The sequence below is a fragment of the Neomonachus schauinslandi genome, chromosome 14, assembly GCF_002201575.2.
Source record: "Neomonachus schauinslandi chromosome 14, ASM220157v2, whole genome shotgun sequence".
Classification (NCBI taxonomy): Eukaryota; Metazoa; Chordata; class Mammalia; order Carnivora; family Phocidae; genus Neomonachus; species Neomonachus schauinslandi.
The window spans coordinates 27,087,867-27,100,914 of record NC_058416.1 but is presented as its reverse complement, the minus strand read 5'-3'; the positions used below and the strand labels follow the sequence as shown (position 1 = coordinate 27,100,914).

The 13,048-nt window shown below is 50.8% G+C and overlaps 1 protein-coding gene across 2 annotated transcripts in view; it reads right to left on the bottom strand.

Moving 5' to 3' along the window:
- LOXHD1 (lipoxygenase homology PLAT domains 1) overlaps window positions 1–13,048 on the bottom strand; it is a 148,982-nt gene that overhangs the window by 53,441 nt on the left and 82,493 nt on the right. For both annotated transcript variants that reach the window (XM_044921168.1, XM_021686337.2), the window contains exons 18-22: window positions 11,214–11,374; window positions 8,370–8,838; window positions 7,724–7,878; window positions 5,425–5,558; window positions 118–284 (exon numbers count right to left, since the gene is read on the bottom strand). In XM_044921168.1, the coding sequence (XP_044777103.1) occupies window positions 118–284; window positions 5,425–5,558; window positions 7,724–7,878; window positions 8,370–8,838; window positions 11,214–11,374 (1,086 nt within the window). The remainder of the gene's footprint in view (window positions 1–117; window positions 285–5,424; window positions 5,559–7,723; window positions 7,879–8,369; window positions 8,839–11,213; window positions 11,375–13,048) is intronic.

Sequence of the window (13,048 nt, the reverse complement as noted above, 5' to 3'; positions counted from 1 at the left end):
ACTGCCAGAGGAAGAGTTGCCCAGAGCCCACAGGGAAAGGGAAGATGGAGACCGAGGATGGGGGAGAGGCAGAAGGGAAGGATGCTGGAGGGAAGAACCAGCTCTAGTTTAGGAAACCTTTCTGCTCCAGGGCAAGGTTGTTGAGGGGGTTGCTGTCACCCCCTCCCCCACCCTCCTCATCCTGGCTTGGCAGCACATAGGACTCGTCCACTGGCAGTAGCTCCCGGGACAGCTGGCCATCATCCTCCTCCACAGCCAGCCAGCGTTGGCATGGAAAGTAGTACCTGTGGGGTGGGGAATAAGATAAGGTTGGGGACGTCTCTTTGGAAAGGTTTCATGAAGGAGCAGTCCTGGGTGGCAAACTGAGAGGCCCTCAGGGGCCCAGACACTCCCCTGTCTGCCCCCCTCCCAAAAGCATGGCTCTCCCATCCTACCTAACCTAGGGATTACCCTTGGGGCAGTCACTTGCCTGGAGCAGACAACAGATATGAGGACAAGGTTTGAAGATACCCCATTGAAAATGGCTGTGTAACAGTGCCTGGAGCGTATCAAAACCCCCCCTCAGGGTTGTGTTGGAGGTATCTAGAAGAAGAGCTTTCAGGGACTATACCAGAATGAATCTGGTAGCCAAAGCTACTTTGGCAGAGAATATTGTACACAGTAGGTGTTCAATACCTAAGGGCTGAATAAATGGATTTTAATGGAATGATACCCAATTATGCTTCTGGAAGGTACAGAGAGTGTGGCTAAGGAGCAGGCACAGCAGAAAGCTGGCAGCATCTAGGGAAGGGAGGTCCAAGTTGGACTCCTCAGGACTGAAGCTGAGCCCGTGAAATGGAGACACCTAGATAAAGAGAAGGGGGGTGGGCAGGGATCACAGAGGTAGCAACATGGGGTAATTAAGGACTCACCTCTGGAGCCATACTGGGTTTGAATCCTGGCTCTGTCACTTAACAGTCCTGTGACCTTGAGCAAGTTTCTTTACCTCTCTGTGTTAGGGTTGCCAGATTTAGCCAATAAAATCACAGGACTCCTAGTTAAATTTGAATTTCAGAGAAGCAATGAATAATATTTTAGCAGAAGTATGTCCTATCCAATATTTGGAGCATACTTACACTAACACATTATTCACTGCTTCTCTGGAATTCAGTAACTGGCCATTCTGTATTTTATCTGGTAACCACACTCTGTGCTTCAGTTTACCATTCTGTAAAATGAGGATCGTATTGCTTATTTCAAAATTGTCACGAGGATTATGTGAGTTAAACATTTTAAAGTGCTCATAAAAACGTCCAGCTCTTGGTAAGAATTTGCTAATACTATTGCTGTTGTTATTCTTATTATTGTACTTCCCTTTGGTTCTCCTCTGCCCATGTGTGCGATCTCTGAGGCCTGTGGGCTGGACAGCTCCCCTTGGGCGCCCAAGCTCCCAGAACAGCTCAGAGGGTTGGGGAATACAGCCAGCCCATCTGTAAACTGGGGCCATTCCACCCCATCTCCACCCCTTCCTGCCAGTCTGGATGCTGAAGTCTGGAGTCTGGAGAGGAGGAAGCAGTGTGGGCTGAGGGTCTCACCTCTGTCGGAGCCCCATGTTCCCCAATAGACATTATAGACTCCCAAGGCCAACATGCTAGCGGAGCAGAACCTGAGACCACTACCTCAGCCCGTGGGCTCACACCGGGTACAGAGGGGCAATTCTGTGTTCATGGACATGGATTCAAAGGGTGGAAGAGCTCGACCAAGGGTGATAGAGACTAAATTGCAGTTAAATTAGTGTTTAAGTGAAAAATGCATATTGTTCCACGTCCCAGTCTTTAAATTATGAACGGGAAAGTTACATTTTTATTCAACCAATTAACCTATGAATAATAGGTTTTAGCTCTAAATTAGGGCCAATTAAAGGAGAGACAGAAATAAAGAAAGGAGTGGGGTTGGAGCAGAGGCAGAGACAATGAGAGTGGGAAGCTGGAGCAGAACAAGGACAGAGGGAGAAGGAGACACAAAGGAGTGGGAGACTGATCCCGGGAGAGAGAAACAAGTCAGACAGACGGAAGGGGTAAGGCACAAGCCCGCCCACACCTGCCAAGCACGTGCAAGTGCAGGGACCCAGAGGCTGGCTTTCACGGAGTGCCCTTCCCACTGCCCCTGAGATTCTGCACTGGGACCTCGAAGCCCCTCAGCACCACCACCGGCTGCAGGAGCCCCTCGGCCCGGCTTCTGTGCCTCCCACATCACGCCCACCGTTCAGCAGATTGAGCGCCCTTTGTTCCAAGCCCCAAACATCAAGGTTTGTGAAGGCCCATCTGAAATGCCGCCTCAGACCGAGGAGTGCCCCGACACCCCCCACCGCAAAGCCCCCTCTCCCTGAACCCCCTCGGCAGTTGGGGGCGCCACCCTGAGATGCTCTGCCTTGCAGGCCCCATGGCCCCATGAGCTCCTTCACAATCCTGCACACGCCCGTTCCTGCCTCGCTGTGTGGCTGCTTTTACAGGCTGCCCAGCTGGATCCGCACTGCCAAGGCAGAGGAGCCAGTGTCACCTTCTGCTGGGGGCCAGGAGCGGCACTGGGCCCTCACACGGGTCATCTCAGTTAGTCCGCATCACAACTTTGTGAGGGAGTTTTATTACGCCCATTGCAGGGATGGGAGAACTGAGGCTCAGAGGCCCCCTCACAGCCAAGGCCACACACGTCAAGCGTGGAAGAGACAGGAATTGGACCTAAAACATCTGCCTCCTAGACCATCACAGTTTCCGGCTCTTCAAGGGCAGAGTCGGAATCAGCCACCTGACCCTCAGCACTTCGCATGCCATGTGTTTGCTGAATGAATCAGTGAATCAATACATCACACGTAATTTTTATTCGTTAGTTGACTTAGTATTTGTGGTATGTCTATTGTGCACAGGCCCTCTTCTAGATACTGGGGAGGACACTGCAGGGAACAAAACAGATGAAGTCATTAGCTTAGGCAGGGACCTTATATTCAGTTATGGGGAGAGGAACGATGATGAGATACTGCATTTGAGGGGCACCTGGGTAGCTCAGATGGTTAAGCGTCTGCCTTCGGCTCAAGTCATGATCTCAGGGTCCTGGGATTGGGCCCTGCATTGCGCTTCCTGCTCAGTGGGGAGTCTGCTTCTCCCTCTCTCTCTGCGTCTCCCCTCTGCTTGTGCACTGTCTCTTTTTCTCTCTCAAATGAATAATGAATAAATAAAATATTTAAAAAAAATACTACAGTTGATGGTAGGTCAAATGATATGTGAGGTGGAGAAAAAGAAACAGAGGAAAAGAAATAAAAGTTCCAAAGGGGGTTGGGACCTTGATGAGCAGGTGACACCTGAGCAGAGACCTCACCTAGAGAAAGTATGAGAGTGAGCCATTGTGGGAAGGAGTACCAGGGAGAGGGGACAGCATATGCAAAGGCCCTGAGGTGGGATCATGACCATCAGGTTCAAGGAACAGCAAGGAGTGAGCAAGATGGAGATCAGGACCAAGAGTTAAGGAGGGGGCATGGGGCAGGCCACTGGAAGTGCTCTGGCTCTTACTCAGAGTGAATGGGAGCCTCTGTAGGTTATTAAGCAGAGGAGGAACACGTCTCTGCGGGCTGGACTGCCATAGACACAGGAGGGCCGCAGTGCAGCAGAGGGACCAGGCAGGAGCCTTTGACCAGGGCTGAAGAAGATGGAGAGAAGGATTCTGACTCACACCACCAAGACAGGATGGCGACGGAGGGAGAGGAGATGAGGAAGCCAGGAGTGGAGGAGGGAAGAAAAAGAGAGACAGAGGGAAGAAGATGAGTAAAGAGAAGATACCATTCACCAGAGTGATAAAAATACAAAATATTTGGGCATAAACTTAATAAGACTAGAAAATTGTGTAGCATTGCTGGGATACTAGAAGGAGCAGTTGGATAAATGGAAATGCATACCTAGGGGCAGCACTTAATATTCTAAATATATAATTCTCCACACATACATTTAATGGCATAACAATCAAAATTCCAACAGGATTTTTTTTTTCAAATCAATGTGTTGATTTGAAAAGGTAAGAAAAGCTAATATTTTTTAAAGAATAATGGAATAGGAGAGTAATATGCTGAGCGAACTAAGTCTTATCAGAGAAAGACAATTACCCTATGGTTTCACTCATATGTGGGATATAAGAAACAGGGCAGAGGACGGTGGGGGAAGGGAAGGAAAACTGAATCAGAGAGGGAGACAAACCATGAGACTCTTAACTATGGGAAACAAACTGAGGGTTGCTGGAGGGGGGTGGGTGGGGGATGGGGTAACTGGGTGACAGGCAGCGTAGAGGTGGGAGATGGGGTGAGCCCAACACCCGCTGCCCTGCACAGAGGAGGACCCAAGAACAGGGCATGCTCCAAGAGATATCAGATCGCAGGCCAAGAAGTGAAGTCAACACATACTTACTGGGTGCCCACTATATTCCAGGCACTGGCAGGCCCTCAGCAGAGCCATAACCCACTCAGGATCTTGCCTGCTTTCCTCTCTACCTCCTTCCACACCTCCTACCACACCTCGGGCCTTCTTTCATATCTATTGTCCCCTGGCCCCTTTTGCTCAAGAGGCAATGGGGCGTAATGGTGGGAACACACCAGATTCATCATTGATGATCTGGAGTTCTGGTCTTGGCTCTGGCATGAATTGGCTCTAGGGCTGTGGCTTCACTTCCCTGGGGCATGATTCCCTCACCTCTCAGGGGGACAATGTCCCCTTCCCAACCTAGCTCCTGGTGGTCGCTGGGAATCTGGAACAGGGGCCTGCAAACTATGGCCTAGTGGCCAAATCTCGCCTGCTCACCTGTTTATGTACATCCCAGAAGCTAAGCATGAATTTTACATTTTTAAATGGTTGAAAAAATCTAAGGAACAGTATTACTTTGTGACATGTGAAAATGACATGAAATTCAAGTTTCAGTGTTCATGAATCCAGTTTTACTGGAACACAGCCACATCCATCCACTTAGGTATCACCTATGGCTGCCTCCCTGTTGCAAAGGCAAATAGATCACTGAGACAGAGACCAAATGGTCCCAAAACCTAAAATATTTATTCTCTGGCCTTTACAGAAAAAGTCTGCTTACTCCTGGTCTAGAACATTAAAACAATGGCACCGGAAGCCACTTTGTATGAGGAGGGACGGATGGGTGACTAAGTCCGGGTATGGAGAATGGTAGAGACAGGAAAAGTGACCTTCTGAACTGATGGATCTCAAGAACTAGAGGGAAGGACCTACCAGACTATCCCCTGACAGGGCAGTAGCTCCCCAGGGGGCTGCCCAGTAAGAAGGAAGAGAGGGAGGCAATGCCCACCCAGCTGCCCTACCCCCACCCTTAGCCCTTTTTCCAGGATTGTCTCAGAGGCAGCCATGGCCGTCCCCCCCATCCCCCGCCCCAAGCCCCACTCACGTGATCTCGTTGTTCATGTCCGTGATGTCTATTCTGTCCAGGAACCAGCCTGGTCTGTTGCCTGAGTTGTCATGGCGAATCCGGATCTTGGTCAGAGCCCCCAGGTCAATAGCATAGATGGTGAAGGTGTCAGTCTGGGAAGGGCCAGGGAAGCACTAAGAGGGATGGCGCCCCCCCTCAGCGCGCACACACACACACACACACACACACACGGTACCTCCACCACACACACGGTCTGGCCATCAGCCTCACCTTCCCAGGACCTAGGGCAGCCTGAGGCCAGTTCAGGGAAAATGCAGCCGGCTGACTGGTGGATGGTCTGCACTGTCTTATTTTTAACCTGCCCCCACCAGGGGTCTTCTCACTCTTGCTGTGTCCCAAAGGGTGGAGGGAGGAGGGAGAGGGCCATGAAGGTGACTGAGGGGCAGAGGAGAAGGCAGGTTGGCTGGCCGCCCGCATTTGTGTTATGGGATGTGTGCGTGTGTGTGTGTGTAGGGCCATTGTTGGGTGTGTGCTGAAACTCTGAGCTAAGTGTGCACCTGTGTGCATAAACCCCTTCAACCACACATTTTGATTAAGCACCTGGGATGAGCCAAAGTGCAAATCCAAAGTGATTTACAGAATTCAAAGTGTAAATCCAAAGTAATTCACAGAAACAGGAGACTTGCCCTTGCTCAGCACATAGGTGCGAAGACAATGTGTACAACATGAGTGTGTGTACATGCCCTTCAGGAGGCGGGCAGCCTCAGGACCTGATAAGTGAATGGGATTCTTCTCGGCTATAACTTTTTAAACTCTTTACATTGAAGTCTACAGAAAACTTGCAGAAACAGTACGATGAAATTTTGCAAGCCCTTCCCCTAATTTCGCAACATTTGCTTGCCCTGTCTCTTGCTCATTGTCTATTTTTTTCTGAATCATGTTAAAGTAAGTGGCAGATACCATGATTCTTCACCTCAGAAGTCTTCAGCAGAGTTTTTCCAAAAACAGGGGATTCTCATATAATCACAGGACAATTACCAAATTCAGGAAACATAACATTGATACAATATTACTATCTAACATGTAAGTCTGTAGGCAAATTTCATCCAGCATGCCAGTTATGCCCTCTCTAGCGGTTTTCTTCCAATCTGGGATCATAGTGGCTATTATTTTTTTAAAATTTTTATTTATTTGACAGAGAGAGAGAGAGCGAGAGCAGGAACACAAGCAGGGGGAGTGGGAGAGGGAGAAGCAGGCTTCTCGCTGAGCAGGGAGCCCGATGCGGGGCTCGAACCCAGGACCCTGGGATCATGACCTGAGCCGAAGGCAGACACTTAATGACTGAGCCACCCAGGAGCCCCGTGACTATAATTTTTAAAGGAAAGTATCAAAACATGAAATAAGCCCTAATCCTCAAGTCATGGCAAGGGAGTGTTGGAAGAGAAGGCAGACAGTCTCTGAAGTACATCAGAGGAGCCCACGGGTACTTTCGTGGGTTTGGTTTCTTTCTTTTCTTCCTCTGTGTGGAGGAGGGAACATGGCTTTGAGATCAGGGGCAGGAATGAGAAAGGTGACACAGGACAGTCTTCCAGCCAGAGCATACTGTAAAATCTGGAAGGACAAAGAGGACAGCTGGGTTTTTCACACTTTTCCCACTATACCTGGAAGAGGGACATGCGTGCATTTCTTACAACGCTCAGAAGCCTTTGTGGCTCCCACCACAGTAGGCGGGACGCGGGCCAGGCTTCTCAACCTTCTTTCAAGGCTCTCATGCCCCACTCGCCTTCATCGGGCTCATCAAGCTTCCCAGGGGCAGTGCCCACCCCGGCTCAGCACTAACACAGCGCAGCGGGAAGATTCATTGTCCTCGAGCTGGCCTTCCACATTTCCAGCCCACATCTTTGTCCTGCGGTACCATCCCCGGGGACACCTGTCACTGTCATCCTTAGACGTCTATACCACGGTCCCCCGCCATGGCCCAGGGTACAGCTCTCCTTCCTACCATGTTTTCCCCAAAGCGCCATCAGCACTTCCTCCTTGAACCCCTGCTCTGGCCACTCAGCACCTGAGCTTCTGCTACCTCTATTAGCTCTGGTTAGTTCCTGCAGGCTTCACAGTGCTTGACGCCCCCCTCACGGGCCTTTCTTATGGCCCCCAGCGCAAAGCGCTGGTGCCTACAGAGACGCCACTCCCATGATGTCTGGGTGGACTGGACAAAGCACCCTGCTGGACATCGTGCTGTTGGGGGCCAGGGGGTGGCCTCGGGAATCAGCAGTCTCCACCACCTGCCCAAGGGCCAGAGAGCCCGCACTCTTACCTGTCCCTGCTCAAACTTGTTCGGCTTGTCCGACTTCTTCAGGGGCCGCTCGCCTGTGTCTCCATACTCCTCACCGTAAATGGTCAGGTAGACGTTGGCATCGGTGCCAGCCTTGGGCACGTTCCCTGTGATCACCTGGACCTCATAGGTGTTGGCTGGGGACAGAGAAAAATGCAGCGTTGAGGATACCACCACTCAGGGTGGATCTGAGGCTCAGCCTCTCAGATGCAGCCAGCTCACGGGAGCGGGAAGGACCCACGGATTCATCTGCACCTGCACTAGCCTGGAACTAAACCTATCCCTCCTCCCCACTCAAGACTTTCCTTTGCCATGAAGCCCAAGGAGGCTGGGAGTCATGGGAAAATGCCTTCAGCAGCCCTCCTACCTCATGCCCCACTGGGAGCCATAGTGAACTATATCCAGGCTCCTCCTGGAGTCCCGAACCCCTCCTGAGAGCCGCAGGGCAGGGGCAGAGCTAAGCCCACACAGAGACTTGTCTGTGGTGGGTGTTCAGACACAGGTCAGGAGACCTATTTGGGAACCATGATGGGTGCCCCCCTCTGGGGCTGCCATGTGATGGGAGAGCTAGACACCCCCCTTCACCAGGCCCCCTTCAGCAGCCGGGCTGACCCCTCCCCAGGCTTACGCTCAGGACCCGGCCGGCCTGCCGGCACCAGCTCCACGGCCAGTTCATTGTCCTCCTTGCCCCGGGCCAGCCAGCGGTGGGCTTCGAACTTGTACTCCTCAATCACCTCCTGCATTCCCGGCCCGAACTCCTCCTCTTCCTCCTCCTCCGTCTCCTCCTCCTCCTCCTCCGAAGAGGACTCCTCCGATGAGGTCTCCTCCTCCTCATCCCCCTCATCCTCCTCGTCACTGCCCTTCTTCTTCTTCTTCTTCTTCCTCTGCAGCTTGGCTTTCAGCCGCTCCTTCTTGAGCAGCTGCTGCAGCTTGTCCTTCTCCTTCTTCCTCCGGGCCTCCTCCTCGGACGTGAGGTCCACCTCCCGCACCACCAGCTGTCGCAGCCACAGCGTGTCCACGAACCAGCTGGGTCCGAAGCCTTCGCCTGTGTGCCCCAGCCGGATCTTGAAGACCTCACCCACGTCCTCCGCCTCCAGCTGTGCAAAGCGCAGGGCTGTGGCTGGGGCGGCCCCTGGCATCCTCCCCCGCTCCCCTGCGGAGTCCAGCATGGGCCTGTGTGCGGAGCTGCAGGATGCGGAGGCCCCGAGGCCTAGGGCCTCCAGCCCAGAAGCTTCCACCAACTCCCTCTCTCCGGCCACATTCAGCCTGGTTGCTGCACCAGCCTTCCAGGACCTCTTGTAGGCCCCAGCCCCCACCCGAACCTATTTCCTTCTAACCCCAGGCGATGGTCAGGATGGTGACCCTGTCTCTCTGTCTCTTCCCCTTCTCCCCCACCCCACGTACGCACATGTATGCACATACACGTGCACATCACACTCATTCCTGTTACTCTTGGTTCTGGAGCTTTCTTCATGCATTCCCCTCACCCAGAATGCCTTGATTCCCTCCTCTACCTCCAAGTAAAAGCTATTCATCCCATTTTCTGAGCTTTATTACTACTTTCCTTTTTAGTTTGTGCTTCTCTGCATTCTCTTTCCAAAGTTATTATTTTTTTTATCATGATTCACATATAACTTTTGAAATAAGCAAGAAAAAAGTGTTATTTTTCAAAAACAAAAAAAAAAACTCACCCACATCCCCAGGAACCCCGAGCCCCTCCCCCAGCACACGGCCTCTTCCGTCCCCGACAGCAGAGAGCAGGCCTTGAGCTTGGCTATGGTCCTGGCCTGTCCTGGATGCCCTCCCTGTCCACATGAGTTGCTCCCTGCCCACTTGAACAGAAATTCCTAAAGATAGGGACCGTTCGTTCTTGCTTCTCTCCCCCATGGGGTCTGGCATACGGCTGGCTCAAAGGGCCATGTGGATGGATTTAGCTTTCTTCAGAAGATCAGGTCCTGAAGCCTTTGGTCTGCCACTATGTTCTAAGCCTCACACTGCAATGAGGCCCAGCCCCTGCAGAGCTCAGGGGAGGGCTCACATGGGGTGCCTGCTGGTTGGGCCACTCTTAGGGTTCCCCACTCTGATGGTCTGGGTGTCTGACACTTTTCAATGTCTGGTGCCACCAATTTTCTCACATGTCCTAGTGAAACTAAGGCCTGGGGCTGTCCCCATGCATTGCTCAATGCCCTATAATTGGAGTCCAGGCCTAGATGAGAACTCAGGTCTTCTGACTCTGTTCATGAAGCTACGATGTAGCCAAAACCACCTTTATGAGAAAATGATCAGCATCAGCCAAAATGGAGCCCAGGAGCCCCGAAAAAGAGGCATTTTTTTCTTCTCAGCTACTGAGAGGATGGGCTCTGGACCTGATAAGTCCCTTCTTCAGCACATGAAATCACTCCAGAATTTTCCAAGGCACAGCATCCTGCCATCAACCTCTGCAGGCAGGTCTGCTCACCTTCCCCTCTGCCCGCATCTGTCTGCCCAGCCATGACTGCGTCCAACACCACCACCAGCCACACAGCCTGGTGGCACTGGAAGATGCCCTGCTCTCTTACGTCTCCACCGCTGGTCACAATTTCCCAAGGACTTTCTCTGACATTGACTGTTTTGATCCTTGCAAGGACTGTGAAGCAGGCTAGGGAGGTAGTCTAAGGCTAGGTTTGAACTGATGAAGAATCTGAGGCTCAGAGAGGTACAATGCTAGGGCCTCTACCTCTTCAGGGTGTAATGGGGGGTTGGACTCCGTGAGGCCGCCTCCAGCACTAAATGTTCCATACACCCTGGTCCAGCTCAGCCAGGCCCTTCTGTGCTGGGCCCTGGGGGAGGACTCTTTGCCGAGGGCTGTCTGTGGCCCACAAACACACAGAGAACACCCAGCATGAATATGCTTCCTGCGTACACATATCTGCACACATGCACGTGCACTAGTATCCCATATAGACACTCATGTTTCCCCCAAGGGGCATCACACTTGCATCCTCCTCTCCTACCAGCAATATGCTCACATCCTCATTTCTTCTTCTGCTCTACTCAAAGGGAAGTGCAGAGTCCTGGGGCACTCAGAACACAGCCAGGAGACTCCTCCCCAGATCCCGCATGGGAAGCATGGCCCTGCCCACAGGCGGGGAGAGCTGTACAATCAGAGGCTGGCAGTGGCTGCAGTAATCAGGGGCCTTCTGCCATACTTCGCCAAATTAGAACTATCTACTCCAGCAGTACTCAGAATTGCAGCATGTTAGCCTCCTTGGAAGAGCTTCTAGAAGCCTAACCCAGAAAACACACCCCACCATAGAGGTTCTGACTTAACCGATCCAGATGTGGGCTGGGCAGTCCTTTTTTTTCTCTTAAAGCTCCCCAGGTGATTCTAAGAAGAAGCCAGGGATGAGAACCACTGATCTAGTCCAATCCCTTCATTTGGGGGAACCCACTGGCGCTCTGTGGGCACCCCCACTGCCTTATCCCCACATACCTGGAATGTGTCCTTGGATGCACGATCGAAAACTTTCGAGCGGCTGGAGAGGAAGAGCACCTCTGTCTTGCCGTCCTCACCATAGATCTGCATGTAGACTCGGGCCGTGGTGCCTGCGCCGCCCATGTCCCCCGTCCAAATCTCAACCTCATAATGGACTACTGGGTGGGCACATGGGGGGAAAACAGGACATTCAGCAATATGAACAACAGCAGGGATGGTGACAAAACAGACATTCCTGACCCTGTACCATGTCTGGTGCTTCACAGGCATTATCTTCTCTAATCCTCTCATCGGCAACATGATGAGGACTATCGCTGCCATTTTGCAGGCTGACAAATTGAGGCTTAGAGGAACTGAGTAGGTGGTAGAAATGGCAAGCTCAACCAGTCAGACTCCAAAGCCCAGTCATCCACTGCACCAGATTCCTGGAGCCAAGAATGAGGAATAGTCAATATACCAGCTAGCATTCTCTACTGTATGCCTACCCCTGGGCAGACACCACAGAACAGAAAGAAGCAAAGTCTGTGTGTTTGTCTCTTGTCCTTATTTTCAATAAAGGACAAGGGATTGAAATTACAATTTTCTGTTTTAATATATATATATTCTTAAAGATTTTATTTATTTATTTGAGAGAGAGAGAGAGCATGCATGTGTACGCAGAGCAGGGAGGGACAGAGGAAGAGGGAGAGAGAAACCCAAGCAGATTCCGCTGAGTGTGGAGCCCAATGCGGGGCTCAATCTCATGACCCTGAGATCAGACCTGAGCTGAAATCAAGAGTTGGACACTCAACTGACTGTGCCACCCAAGTGCGCATATATATATATTTTAAGTAAGCTCTACACCCAACATGGGGCTTGAACTCATGGCCCCAAGATCAAGAGTCACATGCTCTACCGACTGAGCCAGTCAGGCACCCCTGAAATAATAATTTTCATTTAGATATATGCATCTTTCAGATGATATCAACAGATACATCTACACAGAAAGAGTTGTCTGTATTTTGAAGTAATGCTTTATCAAGCCGTTAGAGAGTGGAAATGTGTTACAGGTCTGCACCACTAGAGGGCATTTCCCAGTGAAGAGCAAAACGTCTACCAGAACTATGGGATCATAGTTTTTCAGTGACTGCTATAAGACTTGCACTCTCAGCAATGCCATAACACAGTATTATGATTTTTTTCCCCAAGATAAGACTTATTTTCAAGACAAGATGGAGGACCTTCCATTACCATAGCAATGTGAGAGATTTGGGGCAGAAAGCAAGAGGACTGGCTGAGAGCCTAAAGAAGTTGAACTAGAGATACCAGGATCAGCTGGGAATGAGGGTGGGTAAGTGTATGGACAACGAGGGGATTCAATAAAAGCTGACATTCCGAATGGAGAGAACACGCAACCTCATTCCCTCTCTCAGATCCTAGAGCAATAAGCAGCCAGGATTACACAAAACTTGGACAGATAAAAATTAGCATTCAGAGAGCAAGAACCAACTATTAGAAATTAACATGGGGTAGCTGAAATAAAATATTCCATAGCAAGGATAAAGTCAAGGACAGTACATAAGAACAAAAGAGGAAATTTCCCAAGAATAAAGTGACAGATGATAGAAAGGTAAGAAAATCAGAAGAATTCCAACATCTTACCAAAGTTCAGTTCTAAAGAATACAGAGAATATAGAGTTGGAAACTGTCCAAGAAATAATAGCCAAAGAAGTCCCAGAATTAAAAAATGCTTCTAGAAGGAGCCCATGAGTTCCCAGAACAAGAGATGAAATTAAAATCACAAAAGCCAGTGAGGACATCATGGAATTTCAGAATGCCAGAAATGAAACTAG